The following is a 14141-nucleotide window of genomic DNA, read 5'->3' as shown; positions in this document are numbered from 1 at the left end:
CTGCTCACTTTCGTGATCACAGTTTGATTGTCACAGTTCATAAGGATACCCGGTACAGGTTTCTCAACAACCGGCAAGTCACAAGAGTCGGCGAAGCCAATCTGCTTCGACCGTAGCTATATCTAGTGCTGTGAGTTCTGCTTCCATTGTTGACCTTGTTAAGATGGTCTGCTTGCAAGACTTCCAAGAAACAGCGCCACCTCCATGAGTGAATACATAACCGCTCGTGGCCTTTATCTCATCAGCATCTGAGATCTAGTTTGAGTCACTATACCCTTCAGGCACCTTTGGGTGCCCGGTGTAGTGAATTCCATAATTCGCAGTGCCTTTCAAATAACACAAAACTCTCTCTAGAGATTTCCAATGCACATCTCCTGGTTTTGAGACAAACCGGCTCAGTTTGCTAACAGCAAAAGAGATGTCAGGTCTTGTAGCACTGGCTAAGTACATAAGCGAGCCAATAATCTGAGAATACTTCAATTGGTCTCTAGCAATTCTTCGATTCTTTCGAAGCAACACACTAGCACCATATGGTGTTGTAGAGGGCTTGCAGTCACTGTAACCAAAGCGACTCAAGATCTTTTCCACATAGTGAGATTGAAGCAATGTGATCCCACCATCATCGTCTCTCAACAACTTGATGTTTAGAATGACATCAGCCACTCCTAAATCTTTCATCTCAAAACAGCGAGATAGAAAATCCTTGACCTCCTTAATAACATTCAGATTTGTTCCGAAAATCAGTATGTCGTCAACATACAAGCAAAGGATAACTCCCTCGCTCCCACCATGACGATAGTACACACATTTGTCAGCTTCGTTTACAACAAAGCCTGCAGCTGTTAAAGTTCTTTCAAACTTCTCATGCCACTGTTTGGGTGCTTGCTTGAGTCCATACAAAGACTTCAGCAACTTGCACACTTTTCTTTCCTGACCATCTAGTACAAACCCATCTGGTTGTTCCATATAAATTTCCTCGTCCAACTCTCCATTTAGGAAAGCAGTCTTAACATCCATTTAATGAACGAGAAGACCATGCGAGGCAGCTAGTGAAAGTAGAACTCGAATAGTGGTCAGTCGAGCCACAGGTGAGTAAGTATCAAAGAAGTCTTCACCTTCCTTTTGGGTATAACCCTTAGCCACGAGCATCTACCAGTAGTCAGCATCTTCAGATGCATAGGCCTCTGAAATAGAACTGGGAGTGTCATCTATGAGATACACAAGAAAATCATCACCAAAGGACTTTGCAGTCCCCTGTCTCTTGCTCCTAATAGGAACTTCATTGTTCTCCTCCACAGGACTTTCAAAGTGTTCCATCGAAATGGTAGGTTCGGTAATTGTAACTGGTCCCTGATTCGATGAACTAGGCATCTCCTGATTAGATGAGGTAGCCATATCCTTCATGGGAAAGATATCTTCAAAGAAAGTCGCATCATTCGACTCCATGATCGTACCGACATGCATGTCAGGTATCTCAGATTTTACAACCAAGAATCTATAGCCAATGCTATGAAAAGCATATCCCAGAAAAACACAATCCACAGTCTTTGGTCCAAGCTTCCGCTTCTTTGGAATTGGAACATTGACTTTCGCCAAACAACCCCGTGTTCGTAGATAAGAGAGTTTTAACCTTTTCTTCTCCCATTCCTTGAATGGAGTTATCTCTTTGTTCTTTATGGGAACTCGGTTTAGGACATGACATGCCGTCAATATCGCCTCCCCCCACCATGCCTTGGAGAGACCCGATGTGTCTAACATGGCGTTAACCAAATCAGTTAGAGTACGGTTCTTTCTTTCGGCCACCCCATTTGACTGAGGTGAATAGGGAGGCGTCCTCTCATGGATTATACCATGTTCCGCACAAAAAACATCAAATTCATTGGAAAAATACTCTCCACCACGGTCGGACCTAAGCCTCTTGATTTTTCGATCAAGTTGGTTTTCCACTTCAGGTTTATAGATCTTGAAAAAGTTCAAAGCCTCATCCTTAGATTTCAGAAGATACACACGGCAGTATCTAGTGGAGTCATCAATTAACGTCATGAAATATTTCTTTCCACCTTTTGTCAAAACACCATTTATTTCACATAGATCCGAATGTATGAGCTCTAGTGGTGCAAGATTTCTCGTTTCCGCAGTCGTGTGAGACTTACGAGGTTGCTTAGCTTGCACACACACTTGACACTTAGATCCCTTGACAGTGGTGAAACTAGGGATTAAGTTCAACTTTGCTAGTCGCGACATGCAACCAAAGTTAACATGACAAAGACGTGAATGCCACACATTTGATTCACTATTGTTGAAAATATGATTAACAACTTTATTGCAAACGTCTGATAAGGATAAACGAAACAGGCCTCCTGACTCATAACCTTTACCAACAAAGGTTCCATACTTGGATATTACAAATTTATTCGACTCCAAGACAAGCTTGTAGCCATCTCTACACAGAAGAGATCCGCTAACAAGATTTTTATTGACGGAGGGGACATAATGCACGTTCTTCAGCCGCACGATCTTCCCCGAAGTAAACTTCAGATCGACCGTGCCAACACCACGAACAGAAGCACTTGAACCGTTGCCCATCAGCACGGTTGAAGTCCCTGCGGTCTGATAAGACGAAAACATGAAAATATCACCGCATACATGCACATTAGCACCCGTGTCAATCAACCAATCAGGAGAATGACATACTGAAAGAATAGTGGGAAATATACCATACCCAACATCCTTCATGTCAGTGTCTCCAATGACAACATTAGCGGTCTTGCCGCCTTTCCCAGGATGACGCTTGTCATAGCGATTAGGGCAACTAGGAGCCCAATGATCAGGATCCCCACACACATGACAAGCACCTTTCTTCTTGTCATTCTTCTTCTTGAAGTTCGTGTGTTGCACAGCCTTGTTCTTCCCATCAAACTTTGCTTTACCATCAAACTTGCCCTTGTTCTTGAACTTGTGGGGCTGGAAGTTCTTCTTCTGTACCAGATTGGCACTAGATCCTCCCTCAATACCTCGAGCACGTGTGTCCTTTGCTCTCGCTTTTTCTTCCACATCAAGAGTACCAATGAGATCCGGGACGGAAAACTCCTGTCTCTTATGCTTCAGTAAGGTAGCAAAGTTCCTCCATGAAGGAGGAAGCTTAGTGATAATACCTCCGGCAACAAACTTGTCCGGTAGCATACAATTGAAGTGCTCAAGTTCTCTAGCAAATGACTGTATCTCATGAGCTTGCTCAACCACGGAGCGCTCTTCAGTCATCCTGTAATCATAGAATTGCTCCATGATGTACAGCTCAGTGCCAGCATCCGAGACCCCAAACTTGGCCTCGAGTGTGTCCCACATATCTTTTCCATTATCAATTGACGCATAAGCATCAACTATGTTCTCACCAAGAACACTCAAGAGAGCAGCCTTAAACAGAGTATCCATTTTCTGAAAAGTTTGTGCCTGTTGAGCATCAAGCTCTCCTTCAGGTTTGCCAAGAGTGGCGTCATAGCAACTCATGGTTTGAAACCATAAGACTGCTCTCACGCGCCACCTCTTATAGTGGATACCCTCAAACATAGGAGGTTTCATGGAAGCAGCAAAACCACTCGGGGTAAATTGCCTATAATAAGGTTTTTGGATTGTTGAAAATATGAGCAATTTACCAAACGATTTTATTATCAGAAATACTAGATAAAGCACGACTAGTATAGGAGTGATAAAACAAGTCATGCGATTTGATAAAGAGAAGGTAAACAACATCTTCATATATGAACTGTAACTAAACACATCTAGAGCAGATAGTATAGCAAGTTGCATATATGAAACAGAGTCTAACATATCTAGGGCAAACACTAGAACAAGGAACTGCAGCAGGGTCTCTAACAGAAAGAGGAAGAACACGTACGGGACAGCAGCAGCAGAAGCACTGGACTTGGGGTCGACATCCTCTCTAGCCATGTCGTCGATGAGGTTGTCGACGTCGGGGAAGAAGTCGTCGTCGGGGAAGTAGTCGTTGGAGTCCGTGATGGAAAAGTCAGTAGTCGCGCGGAGCGCTCCCCAAAAACCTTATCACCCTTCTCCCGTACAGGACTCAAAGTGGTGCGGTTTCGGAGGCCTACTGTCCCGACTCGCGGTGCACGCCGCAAGCCGGGATGAGGAAGACAGCAACAGCTCAGAGATTGGAACCGGTGGCGAGAGGAAGAAAAAGTTCTGGTGCACCTCTCTGAGAGGAGAGACCTCCCTTTTATAGGCGCAAGAGAAGGTGGCGAGAGAGCAGCGACGGGAGGCGAAACGAAGAGACGGAGATGAAGCGAACAGCTAGCAGCCGAAGGGCTGCACCGTTCGCATTTGAACTGCACTTTCGCAAAAATCTTTTCAGCTTCCGTGTGACCTTTCGTATACCCGTAGTGCGTGGCAAAAATTTAGACATCAGCTCGGCGCGTCGTGACGAGGCGTGGCGGCTGGCGGAGGAGGAGCGCGCGTGGATGTCCCTCTTGTTCTCATGCTCATACAAGTGGGGAAAGAACCTCCCTTATAAAGAGGTCCAACTCCCTCTAAACTAGCAATGTGGGACTAAACTTTAGTTCCACCTCTTGCCTTGCACGAATGGGCTGCGTGGGCCTCTAGAATTTATTAGGAATTTCTGAAACTGCTTATTGGGCTAGGCCCAAAATAGATAAAATTCCAGCAGGTTGCGTATAGTATGTATGAAGGTTGCGTATAGTATGTATGATGTTTGCACATATGTATGTAAACTGCCTACCATATGCTTTAGTAGGGTTGTGAATTGTTCAAAGTGCAAATGCAGCTGATTTAAGCTTCCTGTACCATCAGCCCACGTAGTATAGCATAGCCATGAACCGTTGACACGGACACAAACCAATAACAAAACATGGTATGTGGCCGTACGGTTTTGAGTTGACCCAAATTTTACTAGATTTGAAAAGGCTTGCAGGAATTAGCAGGGGCCATTTTAGAAAGTAGGGGTATAATACTGATCTGCTGGCCAAAAAGCAAGGCAAAGGGCCAAAAAAAAGTGCAGCTGTAGTGGCTGATCTGTGCAACTCGATATAGTCTACAAATATCGATAGATAAAATTTTAAATAAATTTAGAGCAATTTTGTAAAGAATTAATTATTAACAAATAAATGAACTGCCATCCTTTCAACTTGCGCAAAGTAAAAATGTGTGAATTTAATATTTCAAAATGCGAAAATAAATATTTTTTTCAAAAAAGGATGTCCAATAAATAAATAATAGTAGAATATAATCACTGAAAAAATTTACAATTTTTTTGAAAATATGATCTCATAACGAGTTGCATGTCTGCTAATTCAAGTTGCACGAGAATATGCACAAATTTATTCAATTGAAATATGGGACTAGATATAAACTTTAAATATTAAATAATAACCAAAACATTAAATAAGTCAATTTTAAATTAATAGAGAACAATTTAATGTACTTATAGTAGGAACTTTTAATTTAACGATATACTACTAGCACGGTCAAATTAAAAATGTTCTGCTAGTATGCCCAACTAAAAAGTGTACGACTTTAGTTTACCGAAATGCACAACGACGGAAATTATGTTTGGCTGTAAAGCTCCATGGAGCCTGGTTTTTGAAAATTTCAAAAACCTTATTTTCCGGTGTCAGAAATTTCTGAGACAAATTCACACATACCTACAAATGTGTAGAGTACTTGTTTGTATAGTTTCATGGCAAAATACGTTTTTATGCGAGCGACGCAAAAATAACAAAATCATGCATTTTGAGCACATGTACTATTCACTATAAAAGTCAATGGTATTGTTATTTTGTACAGCTCACATCAAAATAGATTTCATAATGAAATTTACACACATGCAGTATACATCTCTAGGTTTGTTTCCTTTTTCAGATATTTTAGCATAAAAGGTCAACTTATTATTACTATTGTGTCAAATTTTCAGGATCCATGGAGCCCGAGAGCCAAAAATCCTCGCTCTAAATAAAAGCTTTTCAGAAACAACTCGATTACCAAAAACTAATTAAATTATGTGTACACTAACAAAATTTTGAATGTGCTAACAAAAATGTGGGATTTCCCCCCTACTAATTGTTGCATATAAGTCCAACCCAATTTTACACATAAGTAGCATAGCCTTGTTGCATCTCCTCATTCTCGTCGCAAGCAATGCGAGTGGCCAGTCGCATGGCGATGACGCATAGTCCGTCCCAATGCAAGGTTAGAACATGATTTTTAGCATGCAGCTAGAAATCTAGTTAGATTAGTGTCTGTAAGCATTTTGGATTAGTTGTGTATATGTGCCAAATTAAGGGGTTGTTTGGTTCAGAAGTCCTAGGACTTTTTCTAGTCCCAGGGACTAATCAAAAAAGACTCTCTATTAGAGTCTTTTTCTAGTCCCTGTAGAAAAAGTCCCTCCTGTTTGGTTCCTAGGGACTTTTTCTAGTCTCTGGAACTAAAAAGTCCCTGTACCAAACACCCCCTAAGATTATATCCTACTCTCTTCGCCTTGAATTATTTGCCGCAGAAATGGATAGAAATGAATGTATATATAGAACTAAAACTATCCATGTCCGTAAACATCTTGGATCCACGTGTTTGCTTAAGGGTCAGATGATAGTTTACTGGAATGAGCAGGTATATCGATTGACTGCTTCCCCTGATTCCTGATCACAGGATAGGTTCATCCTTCCTAGACAGACACTTGTCCGTTGTTGCCACAAGCATCGATCCTATCCGTACTAAAGCTGTTGTTTCTTTCGCCGAGACCGCCTCGCGATCACCGTGTGAGTCACGTACGGCATCTTGTCGCTGCTTCCAAGCCGGCCGGATACGTGGGACGGAATTTGCAGGACTGGACTCGTCGACGGGGACAAAAGGAATCCACTGAAACTAGGCTACTCGGGGTACACTTGAGCCTAGTACAAATGGCTCCCTTGGTCTTAGCATCCGAGACTATGTTTGAGATGGACGAGTGGAGCTTCCACGAGGCGCCTCCAAACACCCCGGAGCGGGACCTCCGCGCGCGTGCAGCCCGTGGCGGCGATGACTGGCCGCCGCCGTTGCCGCTCTGCAGCAAGGTGCCCCTCCCTTCCGCGCAGCTCAACCTGTACCGCGCGGCCGTCGCGCTCCGCGCCGTCCTCCTGGCGCTCTTCCTCCGGTACCGCGTCACCCACCCGGTGCCCGACGCCTACGGGCTGTGGCTCACGGCCGTCGCCTGCGAGTCCTGGCTCGCGCTCTCCTGGCTGGCCGCGCAGCTGCCCAAGCTCTCCCCGACCAACCGCGCCACGCACCTCCACAGCCTCGACAAGGACGACTACACCGGCGGCGATCGGAGGCTGGCGGGCGTGGACGTGTTCGTGAGCGCGGCGGACGCGGCCAGGGAGCCACCCCTGGCGACGGCCAACACGGTGCTGTCCGTGCTCGCGGCGGACTACCCCGCGGGCAGCCTCGCCTGCTACGTCTCCGACGACGGCGCCGACATGCTGCTCTTCGAGGCGCTCTTCGAGACGGCGCGGCTCGCGCGGAGGTGGGTCCCGTTCTGCCGCCGCCACGGGGTCGAGCCGAGGGCGCCTGAGCCCTACTTCGCGCGGAACGTGGACTACCTCAGGGACAAGGTCGCGCCGTCGTTCGTTAAGGAGCGCCGCGCCATGAAGGTATACATAACAGGTTGATCGATCGGAGTTGTGTCGGAGTAAAGTGCAGTGCGTGCGGCTGATCGATCGTGAGTGCGTGCATGCAGAGGGAGTACGAGGAGTTCAAGGTGAGGATGAACTACCTCGCCGCCAAGACGAGCAAGGTGCCGGAGGAAGGATGGCTCATGTCCGACGGCACGCCGTGGCCCGGGAACAACTCGAGAGACCACCCCGCCATGATACAGGTCCTGCCGCACAGCCTCGTACCCCACGTGCCTCGAATAATCCAACGGCATTTTTGGTTCGTTCTTAGTAATATTTACGTTTTGGGCTGATCGTCGGACAGGTCCTCCTGGGCCCCTCCGCCGATGATCGCGACGCCGAGGGGGTGGAGCTTCCTCGGCTCTTCTACGTGTCGCGGGAGAAGAAGCCGAGTTTCCAACACCACAAGAAAGCCGGCGCCATGAACGCATTGGTCCGTACGGCCGTGGTTCAATTTTCTATTGATTTGTTCCGCAAAAATGCTAGACCTAGGAACGATTCCGTGAATGCTTCTCTGACCGGGTTCTGGTGACAGCTCCGGGTGTCCGCCGTGCTGACAAATGGCGCCTACGTGCTCAATCTGGACTACGACCACTACGTCAACAACAGCGGAGCCCTGAGGGAGGCGATGTGCTTCCTCATGGACCCGGAGGCTGGGAACTGGACGTGCTTCGTCCAGTTCCCTCTGCGCCCACCCGCCGCATCGGCAGACGACGAAGATCCATGGGGCAGCCGCGACTCTGTCTTCTTCGATGTAAAATAATCGGCTTCACTTGCGCTCACCATCTGTGCAGTTGCTAACGTTCGGTATTCTGTCATGTCCCGGCCGGCTCAGATCGACATGAAATGCTTGGACGGCATTCAGGGCCCGGTTTACGTCGGCTCCGGGTGCTGCTTCAACCGGAAGGCGCTGTACGGGTTCGAGCCGCCGGTGGCCGACGACGCCGACGACCTGGAGACCAGCCCTCGGAGGTGGTGCTGCTTCGGGGGCACGGAGAGGCGAAAGCTGATGCTGAGGAGGAACAGGTCCGTCGTGCCCTTGCTGGACTCTGCAGACCACGATGAGGAAACAGTGGGAGCGAGGAGGCGGAGGCTGCTCTCGCACCACGCCGCGCTGCAGCAGCACTTCGGCCATTCTACATTGTTCATCGCCTCGGCGTTCAAAGAGAAAGGGCCGTCGGCCATGGCGGTGGCAGCCACTCCTCTCCTCAAGGAGGCCATCCACGTCGTCAGCTGCGCGTACGAGGAGCGCACGAGATGGGGCAAAGAGGTAGTGATAATAGTTTCTTTCGCGTGCAATCACGCGCGCTCTCGAGATCTGACGTCCCTGTCCTCGTGCAGGTTGGATGGATTTACGGCGCCTGCGCCGGCGTGGCGACGGGATTCAGGATGCACGCGCGCGGTTGGGAGTCGGCGTACTGCGTGCCGGCGCGGCCCGCGTTCAGGAGCTACGCGGGGGCCAGCCCCTCGGACATGCTCGCCGGGGCGTCGCGGCGGGCGTCGGCGGCCATGGGGATCCTGCTGGGCCGGCACTGCCCCGTCTGGGCCGGCGGCGGCAGCATGAGGCCCCTGCAGCGGCTGGCCTACGTGAACTGCGTCGCCTACCCGCTCACCTCCATCCCGCTCACCGTCTACTGCGCGCTCTCGGCCGTCTGCCTCCTCACCGGCAAGTTCATATTCCCCGACGACGTGGACGACTACGACGGGTTCCTGCTCGTGCTGCTGCTGTCCTCGGTGATCGCGTCCGTGGCACTGGAGCTGAAATGGAGCGGCGTGTCGCTGCGGGCGTGGTGGCGAGCCGAGAAGCTCTGGTTGGTGATTGGCACATCGGCCGGCCTCGCCGCCGTGTTCCAGGGTACCCTCAGGGCGTGCACTGGCATCGACGTCGGCTTCTCGACGGACACAGCGGCGGTGGCGGTGTCCGAGCAGCCGGCCGAGGACGATGACGAGGAGGCGATGACGGCAGACTCGACGCGGTCGGTGCTGTGGACGAACCTGCTGGTGCCGCCGATCAGCGTGCTGCTGGGCAACCTCGCCGGCGTGGTGGTGGCAGTGTCGTACGGGATGGACCACGGGTACGAGTCGTGGGGCCCGCTGGGCTGGAAGCTGGTGTTCGCCGCGTGGGTGGTGGCGCATCTGCAGGGGTTCCTCAGGGGGCTCCTCTCGCGGCGGGAACGGGCGCCGACCCTCGCCGTGCTATGGTCGGTGCTCTTCATCTCCATTCTGTCGCTGATGTGGGTGAACACGCAGACGTACTATGGGCCGTCGGTGCCATCGGCCACGCAGCAGCCCATCTTTTGATGGAAACTAAAAAATTCAAAATTACATGAAGAAAGGGTTGTTTTCTCGGTATAAAAGGATTCTTTTTTCAAATGATAAGTGTCATCACGAAGCAATCCCGCCTTGGCATTTTTTACAACTAAAGTTCTCCGAAAAGAAAAAAAGAACTAAAAATGTTTAAAATTGCCACCCGAAAAGAAAGTTGACATGCTTGACGACTATGGAACTGGCTAGGAGCCGGTCGACTGAAAATAAAAATTGAGTCAGTCGATTTCACATCTGCACTTTATTTCAGATCAATCGGGAAAACAGAACCATAGTGTTAATAGAATCCACTCACCTAAATCCTGAGTACGATTATGATCTTATATGTCAGCCTAACTCTGTTTCTATTATTTTATGCACTCTATCCGCGAACTGAAAACACGCAATGGGCTGGTCAAAAGCAGACTCGTTAACCCATGACAGAAAAAAAAACACTTCCACTCGAACACCCTGCAACGATGGACCATTCCTTTCCTTCCTTTCACGTCTCCTTTCTCCTCTCTCCTCACGTGACGCCGCCACCACCATGGATTGCAACTGGAGCTCGGATCTGAAACGACATAGAGGAGGAAATAAAAAGGGACTGGAAAGGAAGAAGCGGGAAGAACAATCCACAAAATTTCTCATCATGATAAATGTTTCATCTCACCCCCAGATGCCTACATGCTTCACCCCTTTACTTATCTTCTCCAGATTTGAAATTCGAATGCCAAACACGCAGAGCTGGTAGTTGAACTCAAAATCCATAATCATATTCTGATACCTGGAACCTTAGGGACAGAACATTACCAGAACTCTAGCAAAATTGAAATTGCTCTCCTGCACAATTGAAAACCATTAGCCGATTCAAATCCATATACATGCAAGACAAAAAGCGAGAAATTACACAAGGAATGTTTCAAGTTGAACTTAAGAAATCATGCATATCAGAAGGCACCAGCGAAATACTATTTAAATGAACAAAATAAAACACAGTAATGCAGAAACATAGGAACAGAACACAAATGTATTACTATAAAAGAATGAATTATAAGTAGCATGTTACCCTTCCTAAAGATTAAATCAACAACAAAGCAAAAGGCAAACACAAAAATAGACATAATTAGTGCCTGCTATGGAAGCATTAGTATAAGTCATGCAGACATCACAACTGTGATTTGAATTTATTACATTAGTTTTAAAGGGTTTTATTCCTCATGGTGGGGCAACCAATGATATTATTAAGGTGAGCAGCAATACATACAACCAGAAGTGCAAAAACCATTCTTGCTAAGTCATAATTATTTTGACGCCATGCTACCATTTGGAATCTAAATTATATGCAACTACATTATTACTGAACATCTCAAAAGTTGCAGGTTTAGGCTGGAAAATTTGCACACTAAGAACATCAACAAGCATAAATTCACCATGGAGTAAGCTATACTTCCTATTTACAACGTTTCAACAATACCCGAAGATAGGCAGATCATATGCAATTTTATTTTATTTTTGTAAATGCTCTCCTCTAGTTTTGAAAATCAATGTTGCATCACATAAATTTGAATAGGGAAATTCACAGGACTAGTAATAATGCAAAGAGGAATACTAGCAAGGACAGGGATACTAGAAGATCATAGAGAACCAACTAGTAACCAAAGAAGAAGCAGAGAAGTAGAAATCGGAAGTTTTAATATATAAGAATGAATTATAGGAAGCCTATTACCCTCCTGAAGATAAATTAAAAAACAAAAGTAGAAATATAGTAATTATAAGTTCTAGATAAGAATGAACTACATGAAGCCTATTACCTACCTTAAGATAAAATTAAAAGCAAAAGAAAAAAGAAAAATACACATATAAAGTTTAATGGAGCTAAGTGTTTTTAATCACAAGCAGGGTTCAAAAATTGCGCAAAATCAATGTCAGCAACAACAGCTACAAGCTAGAGCAAAAAAAATCCAAATAAGAAGAGCAAGAGAGTAGGAATCTGAAATATGTTTTGATTGACATGTCAACCAACCATCTTTACCATGACTTATTGGCCTACCATGATGCTTATTATATCAAAAATTGCATATGCAGGCTGAAGAATTTGCAGAAATACAAGATCAGCAAGAACAATTGCAGTGTGGATCATAAAGTATTATCAATAAGGTAACCATGAGTTAAATCAAAATATATGCAGCGACACAACTACTTTGCATGCAGTCGAAGCCATTTTTCTGCGAAAACTACTGCCAATTTACCGTCAAACAAACCTGATAGTCATGAGGAATTCCATTTGCAGGTTACAAAAGTTGCACAAGTTTGAGGTTAGCAACAACTACTGCATAGGGGGGGGGGCAAATGAATTCAACAACATGAAATCAAATTTCTTTCACAAACATTGCTAGAAAGCATGAAATTGAAGGCATTTTGCTCCTATTGCAACCATTAATACTCTGATTAACTATCAAACAGATATGATCATCATGCGGAATTCCTTATGCGTTGTACTATGATTGCACAAGATCGGCGTCAACTACAAAAACTACATGGGGTAGCAAATCCAAATGTCAACAAGGTGAGCATGCAATGTTTTACATGAGCAAAAGTACCAAAACTTCACATTAACTTAGCTAAAGTAATATAAACTACTAATGAATTGAAATGCTTATGCATGTGCCAAAAATCCCACAAGTGGAATACTTGCAAATGGAAAGTCAATATGCAGAAAACCATCAAAACAATAAGGATTTGATTGTCAAAATGCTATCACCATCAAAATTGTTGTGATTGGAGAATAATATGAATTTTGAAAAATTACATTTGCAGGTCGAGGACTTCTTAATATCCTTTGAAAAAACATATCCAACTACCTGAAAAACTTAACATTAAGGATTTTTTAATGAATGCGCAAATGCACGAATAAAGAAGAGAAGAAATTAGTCGAGGACTGCAGAAGATGAATGTTATTAAAGCAATCAGTAGCAAATAAAATTTTACAGTGATAAAGAAGAAAATGAGATAAGAAGTGAAGGAAATATGCCCTAGAGGCAATAATAAAGTTGTTATTTTATATTCCCTTATATCAAGATAAATGTTTATTATTCATGCTAGAATTGTATTAACCGGAAACTTGATACATGTGTGGATACATAGACAAAACACAGTGTCCCTAGTAAGCCTCTACTAGACTAGCTCGTTAATCAAAGATGGTTAAGTTTCCTAACCATGGACATGTGTTGTCATTTGATGAACGGGATCACATCATTAGGAGAATCATGTGATGGAACCATCCGTTAGCTTAGCATATTGATCATTCAATTTTATTGCTATTGCTTTCTTCATGTCAAATACATATTCCTTTGACTATGAGATTATGCAACTCCCGGATACTGGAGGAATACCTTGTGTGCTATCAAACGTCACAACATAACTGGGTGATTATAAAGATGCTCTACAGGTATCTCTGAAGGTATATTTTGGGTTGGCATAGATCGAGATTAGTATTTGTCACTCCGAGTATCGGAGAGGTATCTCTAGTCCCTCTCGGTAATGCACATCATAATTAATAAGCCTTGCAAGCAATGTGACTAATGAGTTAGTTGCAGGATGATGCATTATGGAACGAGTAAAGAGACTTGCCGGTAACGAGATTGAACTAGGTATGAAGATACCGATGATCGAATCTCGGGCAAGTAACATACCGATGACAAAGGGAATAACGTATGTTGTCATTACGGTACGACCGATAAAGATCTTCGTAGAATATGTGGGAACCAATATGAGCATCCAGGTTCCGCTGTTAGTTATTGATCGGTGAGGTGTCTCGGTCATGTCTACATAGTTCTCGAACCCGTAGAGTCCGCACGCTTAACGTTCGATGACGATTTTTTTATTATATGAGTTATGTGATTTCGTGACCGAATGTTGTTCGAAGTCCCGGATGAGCTCACGGACATGACGAGGAGTCTCGAAATGGTCGAGGGGTAAAGATCCATATATAGGACGATGATATTCGGACACCGGAAGTGTTCTGGGGGTACCGAGTACATATCGAGTCACCGGAAGGGGTTCCGGGCATCCCCCCGGCAACTACATGGGCCTAATGGGCCAAGTAGGGGACAGACCAGTGATACGTCTCCATCGTATCTACTTTTCCAAACACTTTTGCCC

The 14141-nt window shown here is 45.6% G+C and overlaps 1 protein-coding gene across 1 annotated transcript; it reads left to right on the top strand.

Moving 5' to 3' along the window:
* Positions 1-6958: 6958 nt before the first annotated feature.
* On the top strand, positions 6959-10049 carry LOC109772554 (putative cellulose synthase A catalytic subunit 11 [UDP-forming]). Its single transcript, XM_020331230.4, has 6 exons — positions 6959-7655; positions 7742-7879; positions 7981-8109; positions 8212-8430; positions 8512-8946; positions 9018-10049. Exons 1-6 carry the CDS (start codon positions 6966-6968, stop codon positions 9975-9977), a joined length of 2571 nt encoding a protein of 856 aa, XP_020186819.3. The 5' UTR covers positions 6959-6965; the 3' UTR covers positions 9978-10049.
* The last annotated feature ends 4092 nt before the right edge of the window (positions 10050-14141 follow it).

This window comes from Aegilops tauschii, chromosome 7 (genome assembly GCF_002575655.3).
Source record: "Aegilops tauschii subsp. strangulata cultivar AL8/78 chromosome 7, Aet v6.0, whole genome shotgun sequence".
In the NCBI taxonomy this organism is placed as follows: domain Eukaryota; kingdom Viridiplantae; phylum Streptophyta; class Magnoliopsida; order Poales; family Poaceae; genus Aegilops; species Aegilops tauschii.
This window is presented reverse-complemented; position numbering and strand designations above follow the sequence as displayed.

Coding starts and splice junctions, on each gene's coding strand:
- LOC109772554 (XM_020331230.4), top strand. CDS start 6,966: ATGGACGAGTGGAGCTTCCACGAGGCGCCTCCAAACACCCCGGAGCGG. Junction 7,880..7,980: donor ACCACCCCGCCATGATACAG/GTCCTGCCGCAC, acceptor ATCGTCGGACAG/GTCCTCCTGGGCCCCTCCGC. Junction 8,110..8,211: donor CCGGCGCCATGAACGCATTG/GTCCGTACGGCC, acceptor TTCTGGTGACAG/CTCCGGGTGTCCGCCGTGCT.